Source organism: Rhineura floridana, chromosome 10 (assembly GCF_030035675.1).
Source record: "Rhineura floridana isolate rRhiFlo1 chromosome 10, rRhiFlo1.hap2, whole genome shotgun sequence".
Taxonomy (NCBI): domain Eukaryota; kingdom Metazoa; phylum Chordata; class Lepidosauria; order Squamata; family Rhineuridae; genus Rhineura; species Rhineura floridana.
In genome coordinates this window covers 34383323-34405627 of record NC_084489.1, presented here as the reverse complement: position 1 = coordinate 34405627, position 22305 = coordinate 34383323, and the positions used below count along the sequence as shown (strand labels likewise).

The 22305-nt window shown below is 40.6% G+C and overlaps 1 protein-coding gene across 11 annotated transcripts in view; it reads right to left on the bottom strand.

The window, feature by feature from the left end:
• Positions 1 to 22305, bottom strand: part of SATB1 (SATB homeobox 1) — a 185473-nt gene that overhangs the window by 45002 nt on the left and 118166 nt on the right. For 9 of the 11 annotated variants that reach the window (XM_061586745.1, XM_061586754.1, XM_061586748.1 and 6 more), the window contains 2 exons: positions 21002 to 21214; positions 14291 to 14446 (listed from right to left, as the gene is read on the bottom strand). In XM_061586745.1, the coding sequence (XP_061442729.1) occupies positions 14291 to 14446; positions 21002 to 21214 (369 nt within the window). The remainder of the gene's footprint in view (positions 1 to 14290; positions 14447 to 21001; positions 21215 to 22305) is intronic. The other 2 variants (XM_061586753.1, XM_061586755.1) reach the window with 2 other exon arrangements.

The following is a 22305-nucleotide window of genomic DNA, read 5'->3' as shown; positions in this document are numbered from 1 at the left end:
ATCACAGATGTGGCTTTCCAGATGTTGCTGAACGGCAACTCCCATCATCATTGGCCATGTTTGCCGAGGCTAATGGAAGTTGTAGTTCAGCAGCATTGTCTCCCAGACTAATCTACATCATGGGGGGAGGTTCAGAAGATGAAGAGGAGAGGGGAAGAGACGTGTCAACCAATTTGAGCTCCTTGGAGGAAAAAATGAAATCGATCCGACTTATGGCAACCCTACAAATAGGGTTTTCATGGTAAGCGTTATTCAGAGGGGATTTACCATTGCCTCCCTCTCAGGCTGAGAGGCAATGACTGGCCCAAGGTCACCCAGTGAGCTTCATGGCTGTGTGGGGATTCGAACCCTGGTCTCTCAGGTCGTAGTCCAACACCTTAACCACTACACCACACTGGCTCTCCCTTGGAGGAAAGGTTGTATATAAATGTAATAAATAAATAAATATCTGGAGGGCAAAGGTTTCTCCACATCTACTGTATCACCAACTGTATTATTGGAAAGAGCGTGGGGTCTCTTATTGTGAAAATCTTTTTTAAAAAAAAAATTTCAAAAACAATGAATAATTTATTGGTGCTTAAAGGGTGCTCAAGACAGCTAACAGCAGTAAGATACAAAGTAAAATACAAAATAACCATCAAAAACATAAAAACAAAGTCAGATAAAACATGCTTGAAATGAATAGAACTGATAATCATAGTTAACAAATTTAATAGAACATTTACAATGATCATAACAGTCAACTTATTATTTAACTAATTTATATCCTCCCTTCCTCCCAATAGGAGCCCAGGACAGCAAGCAAAAACACTAAAAACGCTCTAAAATATAAAATTAGACTTTAAAATATAATAAAACAAAACATCTTCAAAAACATTATTTTAAAAAAGCTTTAAAAACATCTTCAAAAGCAATTCCAACACAGATGCATACTGGGATAAGGTCTTTACTTAAAATACTTGTTGAAAGAGGAAGGTTTCAGTAGGCGCCAGAAAGATAATAGAGATGGCGCCTGTCTAATATTTAAGGGGAGGGAATTCCAGAGGGTAGGTGCCACTACACTAAAGGCCCGTTTGCTATATTGTATGGAATGGACCTCCTGACAAGATGGTATCTGCAGGAGGCCCTCACCTGTAGAGCACAATGATCGACTGGGTATAAGGGGTAAGACGGTCTTCCAGGTATCCTGGTCTCAAGCTGTATAGGGTTATGCACACCAAAACCAGAACCTTGAACTTAAGACTGGTAGCTAATGGGCAGCCAATGCAATTATCTCAGCAGCAGGGTGACATGTTGGTGATACCCTGCCCTAGTGAGCAGTTGCGCTGCCGCATTTTGCACCAGCTAAAGCTTCTGGACCAACCTCAAGAGCATTACAGTAACCCACCCTGGAGGTTACCAGTGCATGGACTATCCTGGTCCAGAAACAGGCACAGCTATCTTACCAGCCAAAGCTGGTAAAAGGCACTCCTAACCACTGAGATCACCTGGGCCTGTAGTGCAAAGATGGATCCAGGAGCACCCTCAGGCTACGGACCTGCTCTTTCAGAGGGAGTACAACCCCATCCAAAGCAGGCAACTGACCAATTATCCGAACTCAGGAACCACCAACCCACAGCGCCTCCGTCTTGCTAGAATTCAGACTCAGTTTATTGGCCATCATCCAGCCCACCACCGAGTCCAAGCATCGGTCCAGGGCTTGCATGGCCTCTCCTGATTCAGATGTTACAGAGAAATAGAGCTGGGTATCATCAGCACACTGCCCAAATCTCCTGATGACCACTCCCAAGGACTTCATATAGATGTTAAATAGCATTGGCGACAAGATGGTACCCTGAGGCACCGCACGGCACAACTACCAGGGGCCAAAGGACAATTTCCTAATGGTATTCTCTGAAAATGACCCTAGAAGTAGAATGGGAACCACTGTAAAACACTGCCTCCAATACCCATCTCACTAAGTTGGCTCAGAAGGATACCATTGCCAATAGTACCAAATGCTGCTGAGAGATCAAGTAAGAATAACAGGGTCATGCTCCTCTTGTTATTCTCCTGATAAAGATCATCCACTAGGGTGACCAAGGCTGATTCAGTCCCATAACCAGGCCTGAACCCAGATTGGAATGGGTCAGGATAATCTGTTTCATCCAAGAGTACTTGCAATTGCTGCATTACAACCCTCTCAATCACCTAAAAAGGGGTATTTGCAATTGGGTGGTAGTTGTCACAAACCAATGGGTCCAGGGTGGGCTTTTTCAGGAGTGGTCAGATCACCACCTCTTTCAAGGCAGCTGGAACCACTCCCTCCTGCAACAATGTGTTGACCGCACCCTGGATCCACTTGGTCAACCCCCCCCCCCCCAGCAAGCTTTAATAAGCCAAGAAGGGCAAGGGTTGAGAGGACACATTGCTGGCCGCATCATCACAAGCACCTTGTCTACATCATCAGGCCGCATCAACTGAAACCATTCCCAAGACGTTGCAGCAGACGTTGCACTGGACACCTCACTGGGGACTACAGCAGATGTGGATGGGGCATCAAGACTGCTATGGAGGTGAGCAACTTTACCCTCAATGTGCCTTGCAATTCACAGTGAGCCTCCGAATGGTCTAAAACTCTATTTCCTGGAGTTGATGTCAACAGACCCCTGACAGTATGGAAAAGCTCTACTGGACAGCTACTTGAGGATGCAATGGCGTCAGAGAAGTGGGCCTTCTTCACCGCCCTCATGGCCAAACAGTAGGCACAATTATGATATTTTCATTTTACTTGTGTCCGATCAGCCTCACAGCATGTCTTTCGCCACTTGTGCTCTAGCTGTCATCCAACCTGTTTCATTGCCCTTAGCTCACTGGTGCACCAAGGTGCAAACCACGGTCCACAATGCTGGAGAGAGCGCTCAGGGGAAACTGTGTTAAGAGCGTGACAAGGGCTTCAACAGGGTCACCTGCTCTATCTACTGGGAACTCCCCCAGGGCATTCAGGAATCCAGCGGATTCCATTAGTCTCCGGGGGTGGACCATCTTAATCTGACCACCACCCCTGCAGGGGAGGATCAGAGCCATAAGTCTAAACTTCACCAGGAAGTGGTCTGACCATGATAATGGGGTGACATCCACCTCCCATCTCCAGACCACTCCTTCCTCCATCTGGAGCAAAAACGAAGTCGAGGGTGTGCCCTTCCCTATGTGTCAGGCTGGTGACAACTTGAGACAGCCCCATGTTTGTCATGGCTAGAGGCAGCCTCAGCAAAGCCATTGAAATCACCCAGGACTATCGTTCTGGGCTCCTCCAATACCACAGCTGAAATGGCCTCCACAAGCTCAGTCAGAGAAGCTGTCGGACAGCAGGGTGGATGGTATACCAGCAGCAACCCTAGTTTACTGTCTCCTTGGCCTGACACCAGGTGCAGGCTCTCACAGCCAGCTCCATGACAGAGTGGTTTCCTGATGACAGAGGTGGAAGTTCTGTAGACCAGAGCAACCCCTCCCTGCCATCCCTGCAGCCTGTGCTGGTATTGCAGAGTATCCAGGTGGGCAAAGCTGGTTCACATCAACTCCTTCCCATGGCTCAGGGATGCACACCAAATCGGAACCCACATCCATGATCAAATCATGGATGAGTGTGGTCTTATTGTGTACCAACCGGGCGTTAAACAACAGCACCCACAGGCCAGTGGGCATAGCAACAAGGAACCCATCCATGGGAGGAGTGGGAGTGAGGAACAAGCTGTAGATAGCCTTGCTCTCATCTTCTATGGTAGCTTACCACCTTCCCATGGCTATATCTCCTTCTACCCATGATCATTGAAACTAGAATGGCATCACGCATGTCCCTACTAAGACTCCTCCTAAACACCTGATTTGGACACAAGAGTCTACCAACAAAACCTACCTGAACCAGTAGGCCTCTGAGAGAATTGAGAACAGTCAAACCCATTTAATATATTTCACACAGGGCACATCTACTCCTCCCTTCTCACACTCAGGGAGGGCCAGCCTTCTGCCAGTTGCAGACTCTCACTCTGAAGGCATCTGGCTTGTGGAACAAAGGCTTCTTTTTGATTCCCAGTAGAAGGTCATCACAGAATAAGCTACGGGCCTTCCTTGGCAATCAAGTTTCAGAACCTATCTTGAGTTCCTGCCAAATGCTCTTCAGTTATCTGGGAGAGAAAGAATACCTTCTCCTGAAGATTCTTAAAAACCTGGCCAGACTAGTATGGGAGAATTCAGTCTTGCAGGTAACCTGGTCCTAATTTTGTACATCATGACCAGCACTTATAGTTATGCCTGGATAGTACAGACCAGTAACCAGGGAAATTGTTCCAACAAGGAAATCATATACTCTCTATATCTCTTCCTTGAGGACAGGAGTGAGTTAATCAATCAATCATATATTGTGAGTGTTGCCAAGACTTGACAAGCCTTACCTTAGGGAGCCACAAAGGAGTGCTTGAGAGTGAGATGCCTCCCTCATATTTTGCAAGTTTGCACTTTTATTAGTTTTGTATTATTTTATCTTCGCTCCAAAAATCATGTATAAAGAGCTGCACAATATTCAAAAGTTTACAACACAATCAAATATATAGCTAGTCAGTAAAGAAGCTACAGAAAAAAGTAAGCTAACATCAGTTTTGGCCCATCACTACAATACTGAAACAAGCTATTGTGTAACTGAAACCTAATAGCCTAGATTCAACATGTGCCTGTCTGGGCAAAACAGGGTATCTGCATTTTCAAGCAAACACTGAGCAATTCTACTAAGTTACCGACTTTACAAGCTACCCTATGAATATAAGTTCCCACTACAATGTCTGTTAAACTAGTATCCAGGCCCATAAGCAGGTGAGAAACGCTAACAGAACAGAGTAACTAACAATACTGTGGGAAATATACAAATATAAATCAGAGGCAGCAGAAAGGCAGGAGCAAGGATTCCAGATCGCTGTGGTCCAATCAGAGATGAAGTCGCACAGGGAGAGCAGAGGAGAGAAAATATGAGCTGAATGTAAGAAAAAGAAGGGGTGTGTGTGTGTGTCAGATTGAGAGAGAGAGAGAGAGAGAGAGAGAGAGAGAGAGAGAGAGAGAGAGAGAGAGAGAGAGAGAGAGAGAGAGAGAGAGAGAGAGAGAGAGAGAGAGAGAGAGATCCGGGAAAACGATCAAGAACAACATATAATTTTAGAAGAAGTGTATAATTTCATAGTAAGTGTTAGCACAACTTTTCTACCATGTTCTTTAACACAGCATTTACAAGGAAACTTTGAATAGAAGGAAAGCCCTGGACATTTCTAATAGAGTGTCATAAATTAAAATGCTCATATAATAGTATGAAGTTCACTACTAAGCCATGGGTATCTATTAATTTCAGCTGGTATAAGTGACTGAATAACTGGAATGTTAAAGACAGAAGGGCCGGAAGTTAAGCAATATACTTTAACATGCAGCAACAGAGTGGGCCAACATTATCTCTAGCTGTATCAGATTGTTGAAAGTACAAGCAGTACTTATATACATTATAAAAACAAATGTATAAAACAAGAGCCAAGTACTGAATACTGTTACACTGCAGCAAGCACTCTGTTCCACATAGGAATGTTCAATGCAAACTGAACTTTTAAAACAGCTTAATAAAATCCAACGAATCACTGAACATGATAGAATGCAATGCATTTAAAATTCTTACATGCATTGTGGTCTATTTACATTTCAATAACAGAAATAATTCTCTTATGTATGTAGGGGTGGTTCTTTTAATTATTTATTTATGCATCTATTTGTTTATTCATTGTATCAGCTGCATAGACACATTTAGGAAAGATATATTGGTTACAATCAAGTCAGTTAAGCAGTTTTCGGTCCCAAAAGTTCAAATAGGAAAAAATCAAGCATGTACTTAATCATTAAATCTGTAAGATGGTAAGTCCTTAGCTCAACCTGGATCATGCCAATTTTGTATTTTTGCAGTCTCACTAGCAGATTACAGCTGTGGAAATCTGATGTTATTTTAAAAACCTCAGCCGGTAATGTCTGTCTTAGATAGGACAAAATAAAATTATATTAACACTGCTTATTCTGAATATAGCATTTGGTGCTAAAACTAATATAAGGAGGATTGTTACTACAATGCAACAAATAGATCAAAGCTATGATACCAATCTATTTTTTTTCATGATTATCCAATATGATGTGCCAGTTCTTCATGGAAACATGAAAATACTATCAAACATTCATCCCAGGCAATTAATATCAGTGTAATTTAAGCAATATCATGATATTAACTAAGTAATAAGTTGATCTGTTCTTGGGAAATAGCAGGCCATATATAGTGCTATTCAAATTGCCAAACAACAGCTGTTTCTAGTGATGGCACTGTAAAAGCAAAACTCTGCGTTAGACTTGCCTAAACCACAATTCACTGCCAGACTTCCTCTTAAAGTGTTATGTACTTAGGTCCCATTTAGTATCCACTTTAGTCCAACATCACAAGGAAGAGAAACAGCCTTGCAAAAAAGTATTCTTCATGCCACACTGTGCATGGCAGGGGGGAATGTCTGATGGCACTCAAATGGCAACTGTCTATTTTACATGCATAAAAAAGTATTGCAACAGTGACAGTGAAAAAAGGCAGAAAGTTATGACGGTTTCTATAAGAACAAAATGATTATTTGATTAAAATGAAAGAGAAGACTCTTTACTTCATTCTGTATCTTTATATATGCCTTATCCTTGTTCTCAACAGGAAAACATAGTATCATACACTTGGACAGACCTCAAAGGTCATCCAGTCCAACTCCCTGCTGATGCAGGAAATCCAGTACTACAACAGTTGTGATAGGTGACCATCCACCTCTGCTTAAAAACCTTTAATGAAGGTGAGTCCAACACCATCCAAGGCAGGCTGACCCACGGTTAACAGCTCATACTCTTAATAAGTTTTTTTCTGATTTCTAAATCCTGTGCTCACTATCCACATCAGCTTCTTACAACTACCCAGAAGACTATGTGGCCGCAGCATCAGCCATTTGTTTAAATTTTGATTGTATAAAGGTAATTGACGTGCTTGTTTTAACAGATCTTATTTCAACAATGCAATTTTCAGCATTCAAAAATTCAGTTATCCATTCAGCAAAGAATGCATGGTATGTAAACATTTTGGAAGGCTACAACAAGAGTTTGCAAGGCAATGGATACTATTTTCAGGCACACTTGCTTAAGATTACTGCACATTCCTGGACTTTAAATTGTCTTTCCTCAGCAGAAGCCCTAGATGTGGCTTCCACTCTGGAATTGACAAATCGCTTTTTATAGTCAGAAGACTTACATATCTGTTCAGAAGTAAGATCTATTATCTGTGTATAGGATTGCAGCCTCAAAAGTCTAGAATACTGCATAACTGAATCATGCTGATCAAATAACACTAGAAAGAAAATCACGATGTGAACGCAAACTAGAGATAATTAGGCAACATGAACAATATCTGGAAATAAAAAGCTAGTAATTTCATATTTTTTTCTTTAAAATTAAAGCCAACCGTGCAATTAAAAATTAAAATAGGCTGTCAGTAATGGTACCTCTTGTATAAAGTGCTCTCTAACATTAAGCAGATGATGATAGATAGGTAGGTAGGTAATAATATCCTTAGGTCAGTAATAACTGGAGGAATGTACACTTTGTACATGCTTTCAAGGAAGTTTAGAGGTGCTCTCATATCACCTGATACTGTCGTTAGGTTGATCATTTTCAACTATATGTAAACTCTCTATTTCTTAAAATTACTGTTACCTTTTTAAAAAATAAAATAAAAGACATACTAGATTTAAAATGTATTAGAGAACTGTTCAATTGGTTTTTACAGTACAGGTAGAATTCAAGGATGGGTGTAATTCCTTGTTATCAACTACAGAAAAACAGTAAGCAACCAAGTGACTTTATACCTACAATATCCAGAGTAAAGCACAAAAGACTAAGGATGGGTAACACAGAGTGGTGCTGACAACATATATTTCTTCTTAATGCATAACCTTTGCATGAAAATAAAAGACATCTAAAGAAGCTCATAGGTTTGAAGTCACGGTTAACATTCTATCATAATTAGAAACATTTGAAGAGCCCTGTAATTTCCAGTCAAAATTACAGTAATTTCCAATACACAAGCCATGATTCATGACAGAATTTTTACATTCCATGAGAGATTATAGTGGCCTGGTGTATGACACAGTGAGTACAGCGCTAACATAAACAATTCCGTTTAATGTTTAAACAGCACTTGGTGTTTAGAATCCCACAATAAAAGAAACATATTATTGCAGAAATTATCACTTTGACAGTGATTGAAGGGTAGGCAGGCATGTGGCCTGTAAAGCTATAATTTTTTACAGTCCACAGCTTGAGTTTAATCATTTTGATATAACATTTCCAAAATATCCTTGTAAGTATTCCTTACAGAATATAACTTTAAAAAGAAACATCTTTTCTATATAATGAAAGATGGAGTGACTCCCAACTGCAGATATTTCCAAAGCTGAAGCTTAAATAACAAAACAAACTGCAAGAACAGAGTCCAAAATACACTCCGAATAGAGAAACCATAGTCTATCAATCAAGCTAGAACTAAAACACGCACACCCTTTTGGGTAATTGTAAGAAGTTGATCATTTAGGGAGACTGTGTTTTATCTGACCTCACAACTAAGGATGATCTACCTCTCGGATCAACTTTGCATTTAACTGCCGTTTCCTCATAATTTCATGCCTACAATCTTTAGCCATGTGTTTCAAAAACACTAATGGCATTGCTAACAAGAATGTACAGCTAGTTACAGTGAACATGCAAGAATTGGGCACCACAGCTATATGAACAAAAAGTCCAACATGCCACTTATGTCTCCAGCAATAAATTAACTTCACTCTGCACACAGACTTTCTACTCAACATTTTTTTTTAAAAAAAGGAGTTTATATTAAACCCATAGATATAATACAGGCATCACTTGTATTATAATGGAACCTGACTATGGGCACTTAAAACTGAAAAGCTTGTACAACTGCATTTAAACAGTTTCTGGGGCAATGTTAGCATGTAAAGAGAAAGCATCCAGTTTGAGACACATCAACCTTTAGGGATGATGCTGATGATCTAAATGATCTCTGTCATCAAAATGGGGCAAGAAAGTGAAAACTGCTATACTGGACCCAATGAAAGGTAATACAAAATAAAAGCAGCACACAAAAAATTACAGAGTTAAAGAGGGACAAAATATATAAATATTTATATGCAAATGACAGAAGCCTCAAGTTTGGAATGCCTGGTACTAAAAGAGACTATTGATACAGTAGTAGTGGGTAAACATTTGGATTTTCAAAAAGCCTTTGACTATGTCTCTTGCTAAGGAAACTCAGCAAACATGAGATAAGAGAACAGGTCCTCTTTTCAATCGGAAATTGGTAAAGACAGGAAACAGAAGGTACGAATAAATGGGTAATTTACATAAAGGAAATATGTAAACTGTGGAGTTTCCCAATGATTTTTTTTATTGTGACTGGTGATATTTAATTTATTCATAAATAATCTGAGGACAAGGGTGACTAATGAATGATGTAGTCATTTTGCAGGCAGAACCAGATTATTCAAGTTGATGAAATGCCATGCAGATACTATAGGGCTCCAACATATTTTTTTTCAATTGAATGACAAATGAGATTTTCTGTAAGGGCAAACTGATACACATTTACAGTGCAGTCCTATGCTTATTTACTCCAAAAAATGTCTTACTGATTTCAATGGAACTTATTCTCTGGTAAAGGAGGCAGTGTTAAGGCCTTTGTTGAAAAAGCCCTCCCTGGATCCCGCAATAATGGGTAGTTATCTGCCAGCGTCTAATATTCCATTCCTGGGCAAGGTAATAGAGCGTGTGGTGGCCTCCCAGCTCCAGAGATTCCTGGATCAAACGGATTATCTGGACCCATTTCAGTCTGGTTTCAGGCCTGGCTATGGGACAGAGACGGCTTTGGTCGCCTTGGTGGATGACCTACGCAGAGAACTGGAGAGGGGGAGTGTGTCCCTGTTGATTCTACTGGACCTCTCAGCGGCTTTTGATACCATCAACCATGGTATCCTTCTGGGCCGCCTTGCTGGGATGGGTCTTGGGGGCACTGTTTTACAGTGGCTCCATTCCTTCCTGGAGAGGTGAACCCAGAAGGTGACGCTGGGGGACTCCTGCTCGACTCCTTGGTCATTGGCCTGTGGGGTCCCTCAGGGTGCAGTTTTGTCCCCCATGCTATTTAACATCTACATGAAACCGCTGGGAGAGGTTGTCCGGGGGTTTGGGGTTCGGTGCCATCAGTATGCTGATGACACCCAACTCTATTTCTCCTTTCCACCTAATGCCAAGGAAGCTATCTTGGTTCTGAACCAGTGCCTGGCATCAGTGATGGGTTGGATGAGGGTGAACAAATTGAAGCTCAATCCAGACAAGACAGAGGTGCTCCTGCTCAGTCGAAGGGCAGATCAGGGAATAGGGATTCAGCCTGTGCTGGATGGGGTTACACTCCCCCTGAAGACACAGGTTTGCAGTTTGGGTGTGCTCCTGGACTCAGCTTTAAACTTGGAGGCCCAGGTTTCTGTGGTGGCCAGGAGTGCCTTTGCTCAGTTAAGACTAGTTTGCCAACTGCACCCATTCCTGGAGACGCCTGATCTGGCTACGGTGATACATGTCTTAGTTACATCCCATTTAGATTACTGTAACGCGCTCTACGTGGGGCTGCCTTTGAAGACTGTTCAGAAACTTCAGTTAGTACAACGAGCGGCAGCTAGGATACTAACTGGAGCTGGCTACAGGGATCATACAACTCCCCTGTTGCAAAAGCTCCAGTTTGTTTCCGGGCACAATTCAAAGTGCTGGTTTTGACCTATAAAGCCCTACACGGCTTAGGCCCAGGCTATTTGTCAGACCGTGTCTCCCTATATGAGCCTAGCTGGGCCCTGAGATCTTTGAGAGAGGCCCTCCTCTCAGTCCACCACCATCACAAGTGTGATTGGTGGGGATGCAAGATAGGGCCTTTTCGGCGGCTGCCCCTAGGGTTTGGCACTCCCTTCCGAGGGAGGCAAGAATGGCCCCCTCTTTACTGTCCTTTCATCGACAGGTGAAGACTTATTTATTCCAGCAGGCTTTTGGAGTAGAAGTTGCTTAAGACAGGACTTCTAGGTAAAGGTAAAGGTGTCCCTGCACTTGTAGTGCGAGTCGTTTCTGACTCTTAGGGTGACATCTTGTGACGTTTACTGGGCAGACCGTATATATGGGGTGGGATTGCCAGTTCCTTCCCCGGACTTTCTTTACCCCCCAGCATATGCCAGGCACTCATTTTACCGACCACGGATGGATGGAAGGCTGAGTGGACATCGACCCCTTTTTACCAGAGATTCGACTTCCTCCTTCCGTTGGAATCGAACTCTGAACGTGAGCAGAGCTTTGGCTGTGGTACCACCGCTTACCACTCTGCGCCACGGAGGGACTTCTAGAGGTATCCTGTATTGTTTTACTGTTTGATTATATTATTCTTAAATTGGTTTTAGGTATTTTTAGGTGATGTTTAATTGTTTTAATGCTGTAATGAGTTTAATTCTATTTTAAATGTAGATTTTTATATGTCCAAATGATATGTACACATTTTTAGTTGTAAGCCGCCCTGAGTTCCAGTTTTGGAAAAAGGGCGGGGTATAAATAAAGATAATAATAATAAGTGTGTTTAGGATTGCAGCCAGAGACACAAGAAGGCCAAACTATGCGTGATGGTGGTATAAATTGGCTTCAACCACCCAAGGGAGAGATCCTGGGCCTGCTGCAGGCTCCCTGCAAGCCTCAGCTCAGTGTGTTCTAGCAGTGATAAAGGCAAACGCCATGTTAGGATTAGGGAAAGTATCTTATCTATATGAATGCTAGTTTCCACTTATGGCTGCATTTGGACATTGTAGTTTTAACCTGATGTGAACAAGTGTAAGCCGGCTTTGGGCTAGCACACTCCTCACCTTCCCTGGCATGGCTGCAAGGAATTCACGGGCTTTCACACCCATGCGTGCTTAAGCACAGTTTGTCATGTTTTCCAAACTGACAAAAAGTGGTTAATGTTAAGAATGATTTGTTTGAAACAAGCTAACATGAAACTTTCAAGTTGGTTTGTTTCAAATGAACCATAGTTAATATTAATAGTTAGTATTAAGCAGAGTTTGCTGGTTCATAAAAGAACACAAACTACACCTAACCAAACGTGGAAGGAAAAGCTCCTTGCTGCCACACCAAAGCATGAAAGGGAAGGGTGTGTGAGTGCAACCATAAGCTTCACCTACACTTGTTCACATCATGCTAAATTACAGCTTCGTTTGATGTCTGAACACAGCATTTATGATGCTGGTTGGTTTAACGTAGTAACATAGCCACTGAGTCAATCTGGACTGTCACATCTCAGCTTAGTAATTAATCAATTTGTGCCTCTGCATGCAACCCCTTCTCTCTTCTCAGCATTCTGCAGCTATTAACCATGGTTTCCCATTATGTCTAAACCAGGGAATAACGATTACTATGGAACAAGCCAGGATCTTAAATCAACTTCAAACCATGGTCTAGGTTTGCTCTAAACACTGTAAACATAGCTTCCCCGTTTGGACATAAGAGAAAATTATTAGTTGAAGGCTTCCTGAAGATGTGCAGAGAGTAGGAGGAGGGAAGGCACAAAGGTCATTTCTATTTTGGCTTATTAAGACAAAATATGGCTGTCTAACATGGCATATGTGTCTTTGATGCATTTCCTCTCCCCTCAACCAAGAACTTTGCTTCCTGGTGACCCACAACTACAGTTTAGCATTATGTGTTTGAGCTTTGAGCTCATGCACTTTCTGCCTCCTCTTGTGGCAGTGCCGTAAAGAAATTCTTCCACTGTCAGTGGCCTAAGTCAGACACAGTACTAATGTTGTGTCCATATATTGTAATGGGTTAGCATTACATGAACAAGTCTGGGTGAGCCTTGGGATTTCATGTTTCCCCACCCCATAGCTCAGTGGTAGAGCATCTGCATCTCCAGCATCTCCAGGTAGGGCTGGGAGAGACTCCTGCCTGAAACCCCAGAGAGCCACTGCCAGTCTGTGTAGGCAGTACTGAGCTAGATGGACTCAGTATAAGGCTCCTCAGACATTAAAAGCTTTCACTTCCATTTTCAGTTAAGTATAGTTTAATATTATGTCCAATGCCTATACTTATGTATGGTTTATTGAAACTAGCCACCTTCAAAAAGTCAAGGTTTGAAGTTGGTTTATATCAGTAAACCATAGTTAAGACTAACCACTGTTTAGAGTTTTGTCCAAACAAAGCCATTACACTTGAACCAGGACCAATTATGACTAGTTTTAACTATAGTTTGTCCAAACAAGTCAACTTCAAATGGTGGCTAATGATCCTGGTTTGTTTGGTTGAACCATTGATAAGCACTGGAAAAATCATTGCTTATTTCAGGTTTTGGGGGAATTCCAAATACACCCAGTTTGCATCCATTTTCATCTTTTGTTATGGGACTAATCAAAGTGTGTCCAAGTATGCATCAAAAAGTGAGACACTTTCATTCATGTGTACCCTTTCTTTTAAAAATGGATCCCCCTTTTCATATGACTGAGGTAGTTTCATGTTTCAATTGCTCCCTTCATGTCTAAATTGGCCCTGAGAGATGAGGATACCGAGGAAACAAACAGAGGGGATAAGAGAGATGGTGATTTAGACCAGTAATTGTGCAGATGAAGAATGTGCTATGGAGTGAAAAAGAGGAAAGGTTAATAGACAGAGGTGTTCAGAGATCTGGAGGTGCAAAGAAAACAGAGAACGCTATGAGGCAAGAAGAAAAAAATAGACGAGAGAATGAATTAAATCAAAGTAGACTGTTTAGATAGTAACATTAATTATTTTCCTGTGATTAGTGGTATCTAATGGTGGCCTTCAGAGAGGTCTACAGGAAGGTAGCGTTCTCTCATATTGCTAGCAGATGCATCAAGTTTTATAATAGGACATAATAAAAAGAAACCTAAACATGCTTAAGACTCCATGAATACCACAATAACTAAGCCCAGTTACATTGTTATTAAAGTTTACTTAATCATAATTAACACTTTCTGGATTATGTCCATATATCATTATGTCCATATATCATTACGTCCATGCCCCCCCATGCAGCCCAAATCAACTCCATATTGAACTGATGCTGAAAATGCATGAATAGCAAATTTAAGCCATTGATGCCTCATAAGGCCCTTACCTGGCTTTTAGTTGCTGCAACCTTTGCAAATAATGCTTGAGACACTTTAGCTCTCTTCATTTCCTGTTGAATCTCATCATAAATGGAAGCATTAATGTTCATAGTATTGTTTTCTGGTTTTCCATTCCTTTCTGTAGGAATAGCAGTGGTTTTTACCTATAAAATATGATTTGAATGTTATCTCCCACTAGAAAGCAGGTTTTAAAAATGCCCAGTTAAGAAGCACTACAACTGTCACAAAACATTGGGGTTTTAAATGCTCTTAATTACAAATAAGTTAAATTGAAGTAAAGAGGGCTTACTTTCAAGTAAATATGCTTAGTATAAAGGTGAAAGTGTAACCTTTTTTATAACAAGCCTTTCATTTTTTTAAAATAAAGCCAATAGAGACTTCACAGAATTTTAATTGAATGCAATTCATTCACAATAGACGAAAAGCAGTAATTGCAGTGTTAAAGAAGATTCACTAAAGACACCAAGGAGCAAATGGACTGCCTTTAAGTCGTTTCCAACTTATAGTGACACTATGAATAGGGTTTTCATGGTAAGCGGTATTCAGAGGGGGTTTATCATTGCCTTCCTCTGAGGCTGAGAGGCAGTGACTGGCCCAAGGTCACCCAGTGAGTTTCATGGCTGTGTGGGGATTCGAACCCTGGTCTCTCAGTCGTAGTCCAACACTGAAACCACTACACCACACTGGCTCTCTCAAGGAGCAAAAGGAACTTGCAAAAATCCTTAGTGCCGTTCTCTCTTGACCTCAGCCTGTCTAGAAATGTCCCCATAGTATTATTGGGTTGATACAACAAGATACTATATGTAAAACACTGTGAATATTTTAAAGTGTTATATAAATGCTAAGTATTATTTATTATTATTTCATCTGTTATCTGGGTTTCCTTTATCTGATTCTGAGAACAAAGTGTGTGCAATGAGTAGAGACTGTAATTAAACAGGGGAGAGCAGGATTCAAATCCCCACTTTTCAAGTAAAGGTTACCTGGTGACCTTGGCACAATCTTCCTGATAAACCTCTCTAAAAGTTTGCTAGAGGATTAAAAAAGGGGGACTATGTATGCTTCCCTGGCTTCTTAGAGAGAGGCAAAACCACAAATGCAACAAATAAAATTAAACCACACTTTTTGTTTATTCAGAGCTTAAGAAAGACTTGGTAGCCAGCAATTATTTCTACTTACAAACCAGAATATAGTGACAGTGCTTCTGAGCACATGCAAAGTGCCTTTTCCTTTCCATGGAGCAAATGCACCCTTCCTCACACTGTGCCTCTCATCCCACACAGATATAGAAAATGAAATTATAGAACAAATAGCAACAGTCTGAGGCTCTTCATGTATTTCTTCAGAAATTAAACACAGTTCCCATCTCCACAGAAAGAATTCCATATATCAGGGAGAGGCGACCTCAGGTTTGCATGACCTATTTTCTCTTTTTACTAGGCCTGGGCAGAAGCATTTGGTTCAGTTTTTATTGGGCAATTTGCATAGCTGAAGCCTGGGGTAGTGAAGTTGATGCATTTGTGGGTGGTTATATACATGGTCATAGAGTGGGAAAGGGTTTCCTTACGTTTTTCTTGTCCTTTGTAGGGCATTGTTGGGGGAAAAATATGCCTGTGCAGCAGTTTCAAGATTTAAGGTTTGGCTTACTTGCCCTATCATCTAAAATTCCTTTAACTGGAGATTAGAAGCAATGAACCTGGAACTTTCTGCATTCAACCAATGTGCTCATCTGTACAGTAATTCTTCCCTTTTCAACCAACTGTCTAAACTCCAAGGCTTCAAACCCGCCCTGTCTTTAAAAATAAAAAAGAAACTGAGTTAATTTGTTTTACTAAACTTAAAATGGCTTTCATGAGTTTTTGCTGATATTTTACCAAGTTTATTGATCTCCATTTTTAAATTGTGATTTTATATTCACAGGAAAAAACCTTGCAATTTAAGAACATACCTGCAGCCAACAGATATTTATATCAAACTTTAAAAAGGAGGGAAATTGGGCAGCTATAGCGAATGCACCAGGGGAGCAGAAGACCTGACCTCTCTGAGATATTGGACTGCCCTACACATGTGTCAAAATGCAAACCCAATTTGGGTTGGTCTTTCACAGTCCAACACACTTCCTGTGTAGCTTGGAAGAATTTGGTAACATGTGCCCATAGCTTTTTAATCTGGGAGGTAAGAAATGGAATCCTGTGCAAGTTTGCTGAGAATGGATTGATCATTTGCATGCTTAGTGAGTTAAGTGGGATTTACTTCTCTGCAACCATGCTTAGGATAGGTAAAACTGAGCATGGGGGAAGGGGAGGGAGGAGGGGATTGGAAGGAGGAGGAGGGGGGAGGAGGGGATTGGAAGGGGGTGGAGGAGGGGAAGGGAGGGGTGGAGGAGGGGAAGGGAGGGGTGAAGGAAGTGGGAGGGAAGAGGCAACAGGGAGGGGCAAGAGAGAGAGGGAGGGGCAAGAGAGAGGAGGAGGGGAGTGCAGGTTTGCTCATTTTTTGAGTACAGTTGGATTTACTCCTGTGCAATCATGCTTAGGATAGGTGAAATTGACCTGGGGGAGGGGAGGAGGAAGGGGAGGGGAGGAGATTGGATGGGTGGGCACTGGGCAGAGGGGAAGCCCCTTTCCTTTCCAAAAGGAAAACATTGTGAACAGTATCATTCTTTATCAGGGTTTCCCCCACCTTTTTTTCTACTGCAGGCACATGTAGCCTCCCACCCAAATTTAAACCAAAGCAGACCTTTATTTCACTTTAGATAGTCATGGCTTCTCCCAAAGAATCCTGAGAAGTGTAGTTAGTGAAGGGTGCTGAGAGTTGCTAGGAGATGCCCTGTTCCCCTCACAGAGCTTCAATCAGAGAGGGTGACTGTTAAACCATCTGGCTACTGGGGCTCTGTCAGGGGAATAGGAGTCTTTTCTCAATACCCTTCACAAACTACACTTCCCAGGATTCTTTGGGGGAAGCCATGACTGTCTAAAGTGAAATAAAGGTAAGGCGTGGGTGTGGTCCTGATTAGGCAAGCTCAGCAGCTGTGAGTCTGGCTTCTCGAATACTGACAGTTGGTTCTTACTGAGCATGCCCGGCCTTACCATTGAATCCAATGCTAAATTTCTTTAATTAATTAAAAATCAGCCAGGCATTTTTTTTAACTTTTAAACTGAGGGTTTGAAGATGAAGGTCAGAGTATGGGGCAAGGTCAGTAATGGGATTACAGGTACTCTGTGAACATGGCTGATTTTTAATTAATTTTAATTAATTTCAACAAATTGACTCAGACAGAAAAAAGTCCAAAAGGGGTCTGGTGTTTTTCTCACTCTTTTTACACTTTGAACTCTCGATTCTCTCTGCTTGTTTTGTATATTGCCATGAAAATTGAGAGGGTTGTTAAGCAAGCGTTTCTGAGTTCAGGGCTATACGTTTTATAAGGTTTTGTTTTCAAATGAGCTTATGGGAAGCATCAGAATGGTACAGGGGTATTTTCAATTTAACATTGCGGAATGCGAAAAATCCATGCTGACTATATTATACAGCTACTGTTGTGGCTGTATAATTCAGTTGTCAGAGTATTTTCCAAAAAACATGTCTTCTGGCATCCTTTCCTACATTTGGAACAGGTCAGGATAGTTCCTCTTAATTTTCTTCGTTTCAGGGCCAGGTTCACTGGTGACAGAAGTAATGTGATTAGATTGACCATGTATGATTAGAACTTTGTATGTTACCAAGGCAATGTGGACCCAGATCACAGCAGAATGTTTTTTCAGCAGCTATTTTAACTTTCAAAACATTGGATCCAGACAAGCAGACCAATCCAAATTATAGAAAACTATTGTAATTTATACCAGGTAAATTCTGCCGGTGTACCCTATTCCAAACTCCATTCAGGTCTGGAGGTACTGCCAGCTGAGATAGCCCGAGCCTGACAGAGGGAAAACAAGCCTTTAAAATAGAGTTTGATTTAGACCCTTTTTGCCAGTCTAACTTCTGCTGGGTTGCTAGGTCACATGACTGAACTTTATGGAGTTTGGAATAGGGGTAGGTCTCTCCCTGCCCTGCCCCCCATGTTCCTGGAACACCTCCTTTTCAGGACTTACCCCAACCTTGGCTCAGCAGGCTGAGCTGAAATGGAGGACTTACGCTGGTGTATCACTGGCTGAGGGGCTTCAGCTGGCGTAGTCCTGCCTGAGTAGAGGCTTAGACAGAGATCTATCTATTCCAAACTCCACTCATCCCGGAGGATCTTGAGTTTGGATTGCTCCCTAAATTAAGTCATGCTTTCATTCCACTGAAATCTATGGAGCAAGTTAGTCATAACTAACTTAAGTCCCATTGATTTCAATGGAAATAAAGTATGACTAACTTAATCTGGATCCAACCTTTTGAAACTAAAAATGAACTTGGGTAGAATGGGGGGGAGGGGAGGAGAACATGCAGGCAGAGGCTCCACTTGGAGACACGAAGGCTTGTCTATATAGAGCTGAACTATAGTTTAGCATTTTGTGCAAATATCAAATCTGTATTGACCAGATTTATCAATTTATAGTAAATAATTATCTAAAAGTCTTCATCTAAATAATACCAATGATGTGGAAAACTTCTGAGTATAAGAAACTGTAATAGCAGATAAAGATGTATGTACCAACAACAACAAAAATACCCAGATGAGGCCAAATTACTTTAGGCTGCTTGGCATACCCTGATGAACTTGGGTTACAGGTTGCTAGAGAAGGATTTTTTTATTTCTCTAAATTCTTTCAACCTTAAAAATATTTTCCTTCCTTTCTAACAGTTTCTTTTGAACCATTAAGAATAGCACAGATGATTAGTCTGCTGTGCTCTATTGAGCATTACGTATTGCTAATTAACCTTTTAGAGGCTATCTACAAGTCTTTCCCCCCAGAAGTCCTATTGAAAGCACCAGTCACAATTTAGCATGTGTGATACTTTATAAACCTGTTTTTTTAAAAAAAAATAATATTATATTTCCTGAAAAATGGTAGCAAAGGACATAAAACTTTCAAAATGTTAAATTGGTGTACTTCACAAAATTTGAAACAAATCCACATTAAAATCTTACATTCAAAAACAGAATACAAGTAGGTATCAACTACAGAATTATATGTGATGGTGACAAAACTTTTCTAACATTTCTGTAGCACTGCCACGCGCTTGTAGTCTCATCTGTCTAAGAAATGATAATTTCCCAGCAGCTCTTTAAAACATTTAGAAAAGACACCTCTTCTAGCAAATCTGCACATGTATCCATCTCTGCTGACTAAAAAAAATAGGAAATTCTGGAGTCATTCATAGTTTTTGAACAAAGCCCAAACTGATTCAAACAAGTAAATTAACAGGTTTTCCCACGTGAAAATGAAACAAAAAACCCTCTTTTATAAACATATTCCCATAAGTACTGTTTTAGTTTAGGAACAAAAATCTTTTTTTAATCCTGGTTTAGCTTTTAATATTACATTGCACATTAAAATTCATAAAGTAGTTCATTCCAGGCAAAACAAACTACTTTTCAGTTCTGTTCTGCGAATGGCACAAGAGGTATAATAAATATAGCTGCTCACAGAATAGCTTTTTATCAGGACAAAGTTTACTACTCCATTATTACAGTGGCGCCTGGAAGCATAGTTATATTTAAGTGTTAGTGTTTCCATTAACTATCCTCTACATGATGTTTCTCAAGGATGGAACGCTGTATTTCAAATTTTGGTCATTTCACATATGTCATTAAAATAAGACTTGGCACAAAGGTAGCCAATTAGAACTATTTTCTACATAGAGAAGGACCAGACATTTAGATATCAAAGGTGTTTAAATAATCTTAATCAAGTGATAAGTACCCAGACAGAAATGCTCTGAAATTAGAAATTGTGTCCTGCATATCTGAAGGTCAACTCCATCTCAGCATGCAGAAGCAGTAAGCCATGAGAAGCCCCTTATTCAGAAACTTAAGTTCGATATACCTTTGACTGGAATTCTAGAAATACTGAAGAATCAGCTTCAATAATGTCAATGAAAGTATTGATTTTTATATTTCTAGCCACGGCAATTGCTAAAAGAGATATCCATAATTAGTAATTGTCAGCTGAAAATCCCAGTCATTGTTTTACACTGTGCTTTCAAACATATACCTTTCCTTCATGCATTACTGTCGTCTTGGAACAGCTTTACACACAGGCTCTAATCATTGCTATAACTGGTAAATTCCTTGTGTACTGTGATAGGAATGCATCAAGGGGCTTTGTGCTTAAACCAAAAGAAAAAAAGGGGGGGAGTGCTAACTCCCTGAACGCTGCACTACAGGACAGTTAATGCAACTTAGGAAACAAAACTAGCAGCACAAAACAATGAGATGATCAAATGAAATGAAGAGAGCCTGTAACTCAACACAAGATTTTTTTTTTTTGTAATTTAAAAATTTAGAGATAGTGCAAGCTTGTACACATTTGGCCCTCAGAGACCTGATCAAAATTTTGCAGTGGGTTGATAAGCTAAGTTTCTGCAATCAATCTGAGGACTTCTTTAGACTGTCTCCTCCCTTTTAATTTTGATATACACAACTGAATTAGATTTTCCACCTGCCTCACCGTATCTGGGGGAAAAATGCTATATTGCATGGCTTTATTTTCACACACCATCAATACAACATCAATGCACATCATCAAGCAATAAAGACTTTAAAATAGTTTTACTTGTGTCGGTCGACTGGGCGGTGTGCTTATAAGTGGTGTGGGGCCCATTGCAGAAGCTGCATTCAAACTTCTTTCTCTTTCATCCTGGTATATTCGATCTCTTTCTGCTTCTGGCAGCTGCAAGAAATTCTGCATAGCCCGAAGGTTTACCAGTAAAGACTGTGAAGCGGTCTTGGGATCCTCTTCCTTTCGCAGGATTTCTGAGAGCAAGCCCTGTAGAGGAAAAAACACACACACACAAATACAAAGCCACATTACTCTGAGCAGCCTTATACCGCAAATAGTCTCTGTTAATCATGCTTTGCTTTGTTTCACTAACTTTAGAAAACACACAATAAAAAGGCATTCATCCTGCAAAGGAATACATTACTGACAATTTAGGTAGTGCAGAAGAGAGCCTCAATTGTATTCTTAATTTTATTAAGCATCTGCTTTATGCACATTGCAAACTGAATCTGCTTAATTGGTCTTCTTTTTTTACTGACTTAACTTGCCATGAAATCTTCCTAAAACAGACAAGAATAAGAATAAATAAATCCAAGTAATTCTGTAGCATTATTACATCACTGTTATTCAAAGCCTGCAATAAAGCATATATTAAAATGACATGGGCATTTCTAGAAACTTGGGGGCACTTTACATTTTATACGGAAACCATGCATAAGTGAAAAAAAGAGAGTGAAAGCCACCTGTAGATTGTCATGTTGAAAACAGTACTTTGCTTCTGCCCCCTGCACCCAAATATCTGAAAAAATATCGTAAGTAAATGAACAGGTAATCACTGGAAAGCATGGCTTAACTGGTTATGGCAAATATTTATCAACTTGTGTAGACAATTTTTTCTTTATCCCTTTCCAAATAATTGAAAGAATTACACACTTACACACACACACACACACACACACACATTCATGGAGAGAGAGACAAATGGCAGGAATTTTTTCAACAAAATCCAGGAATCACAGCCAATTCACAAGGAGGATTGTCTATTTATTTGTGCATTTATAAATAATCAAGATTAGCCTCAGGGCTATCACCCAGGTACTAACAACTCTCACACAATCAGCTACCTTGATACCTTAGATATCAAAATGTTCTTTTAGGATACACACAGGTAGGCTTGTTTCCTCTAAAAAGAAAATCTCACAAAAATGCTATATAATTAAGAATGGTTTGGATCTCTTGTCATTTTTTAATCCTGAGATAGCTGATCCTTTTGCTTAATCAAGCTGTTACATGACAAATCATCATCATCATCATCCGCTTGTTACCCAAATCTACTTGATTACCCTGACTAGGGCCAT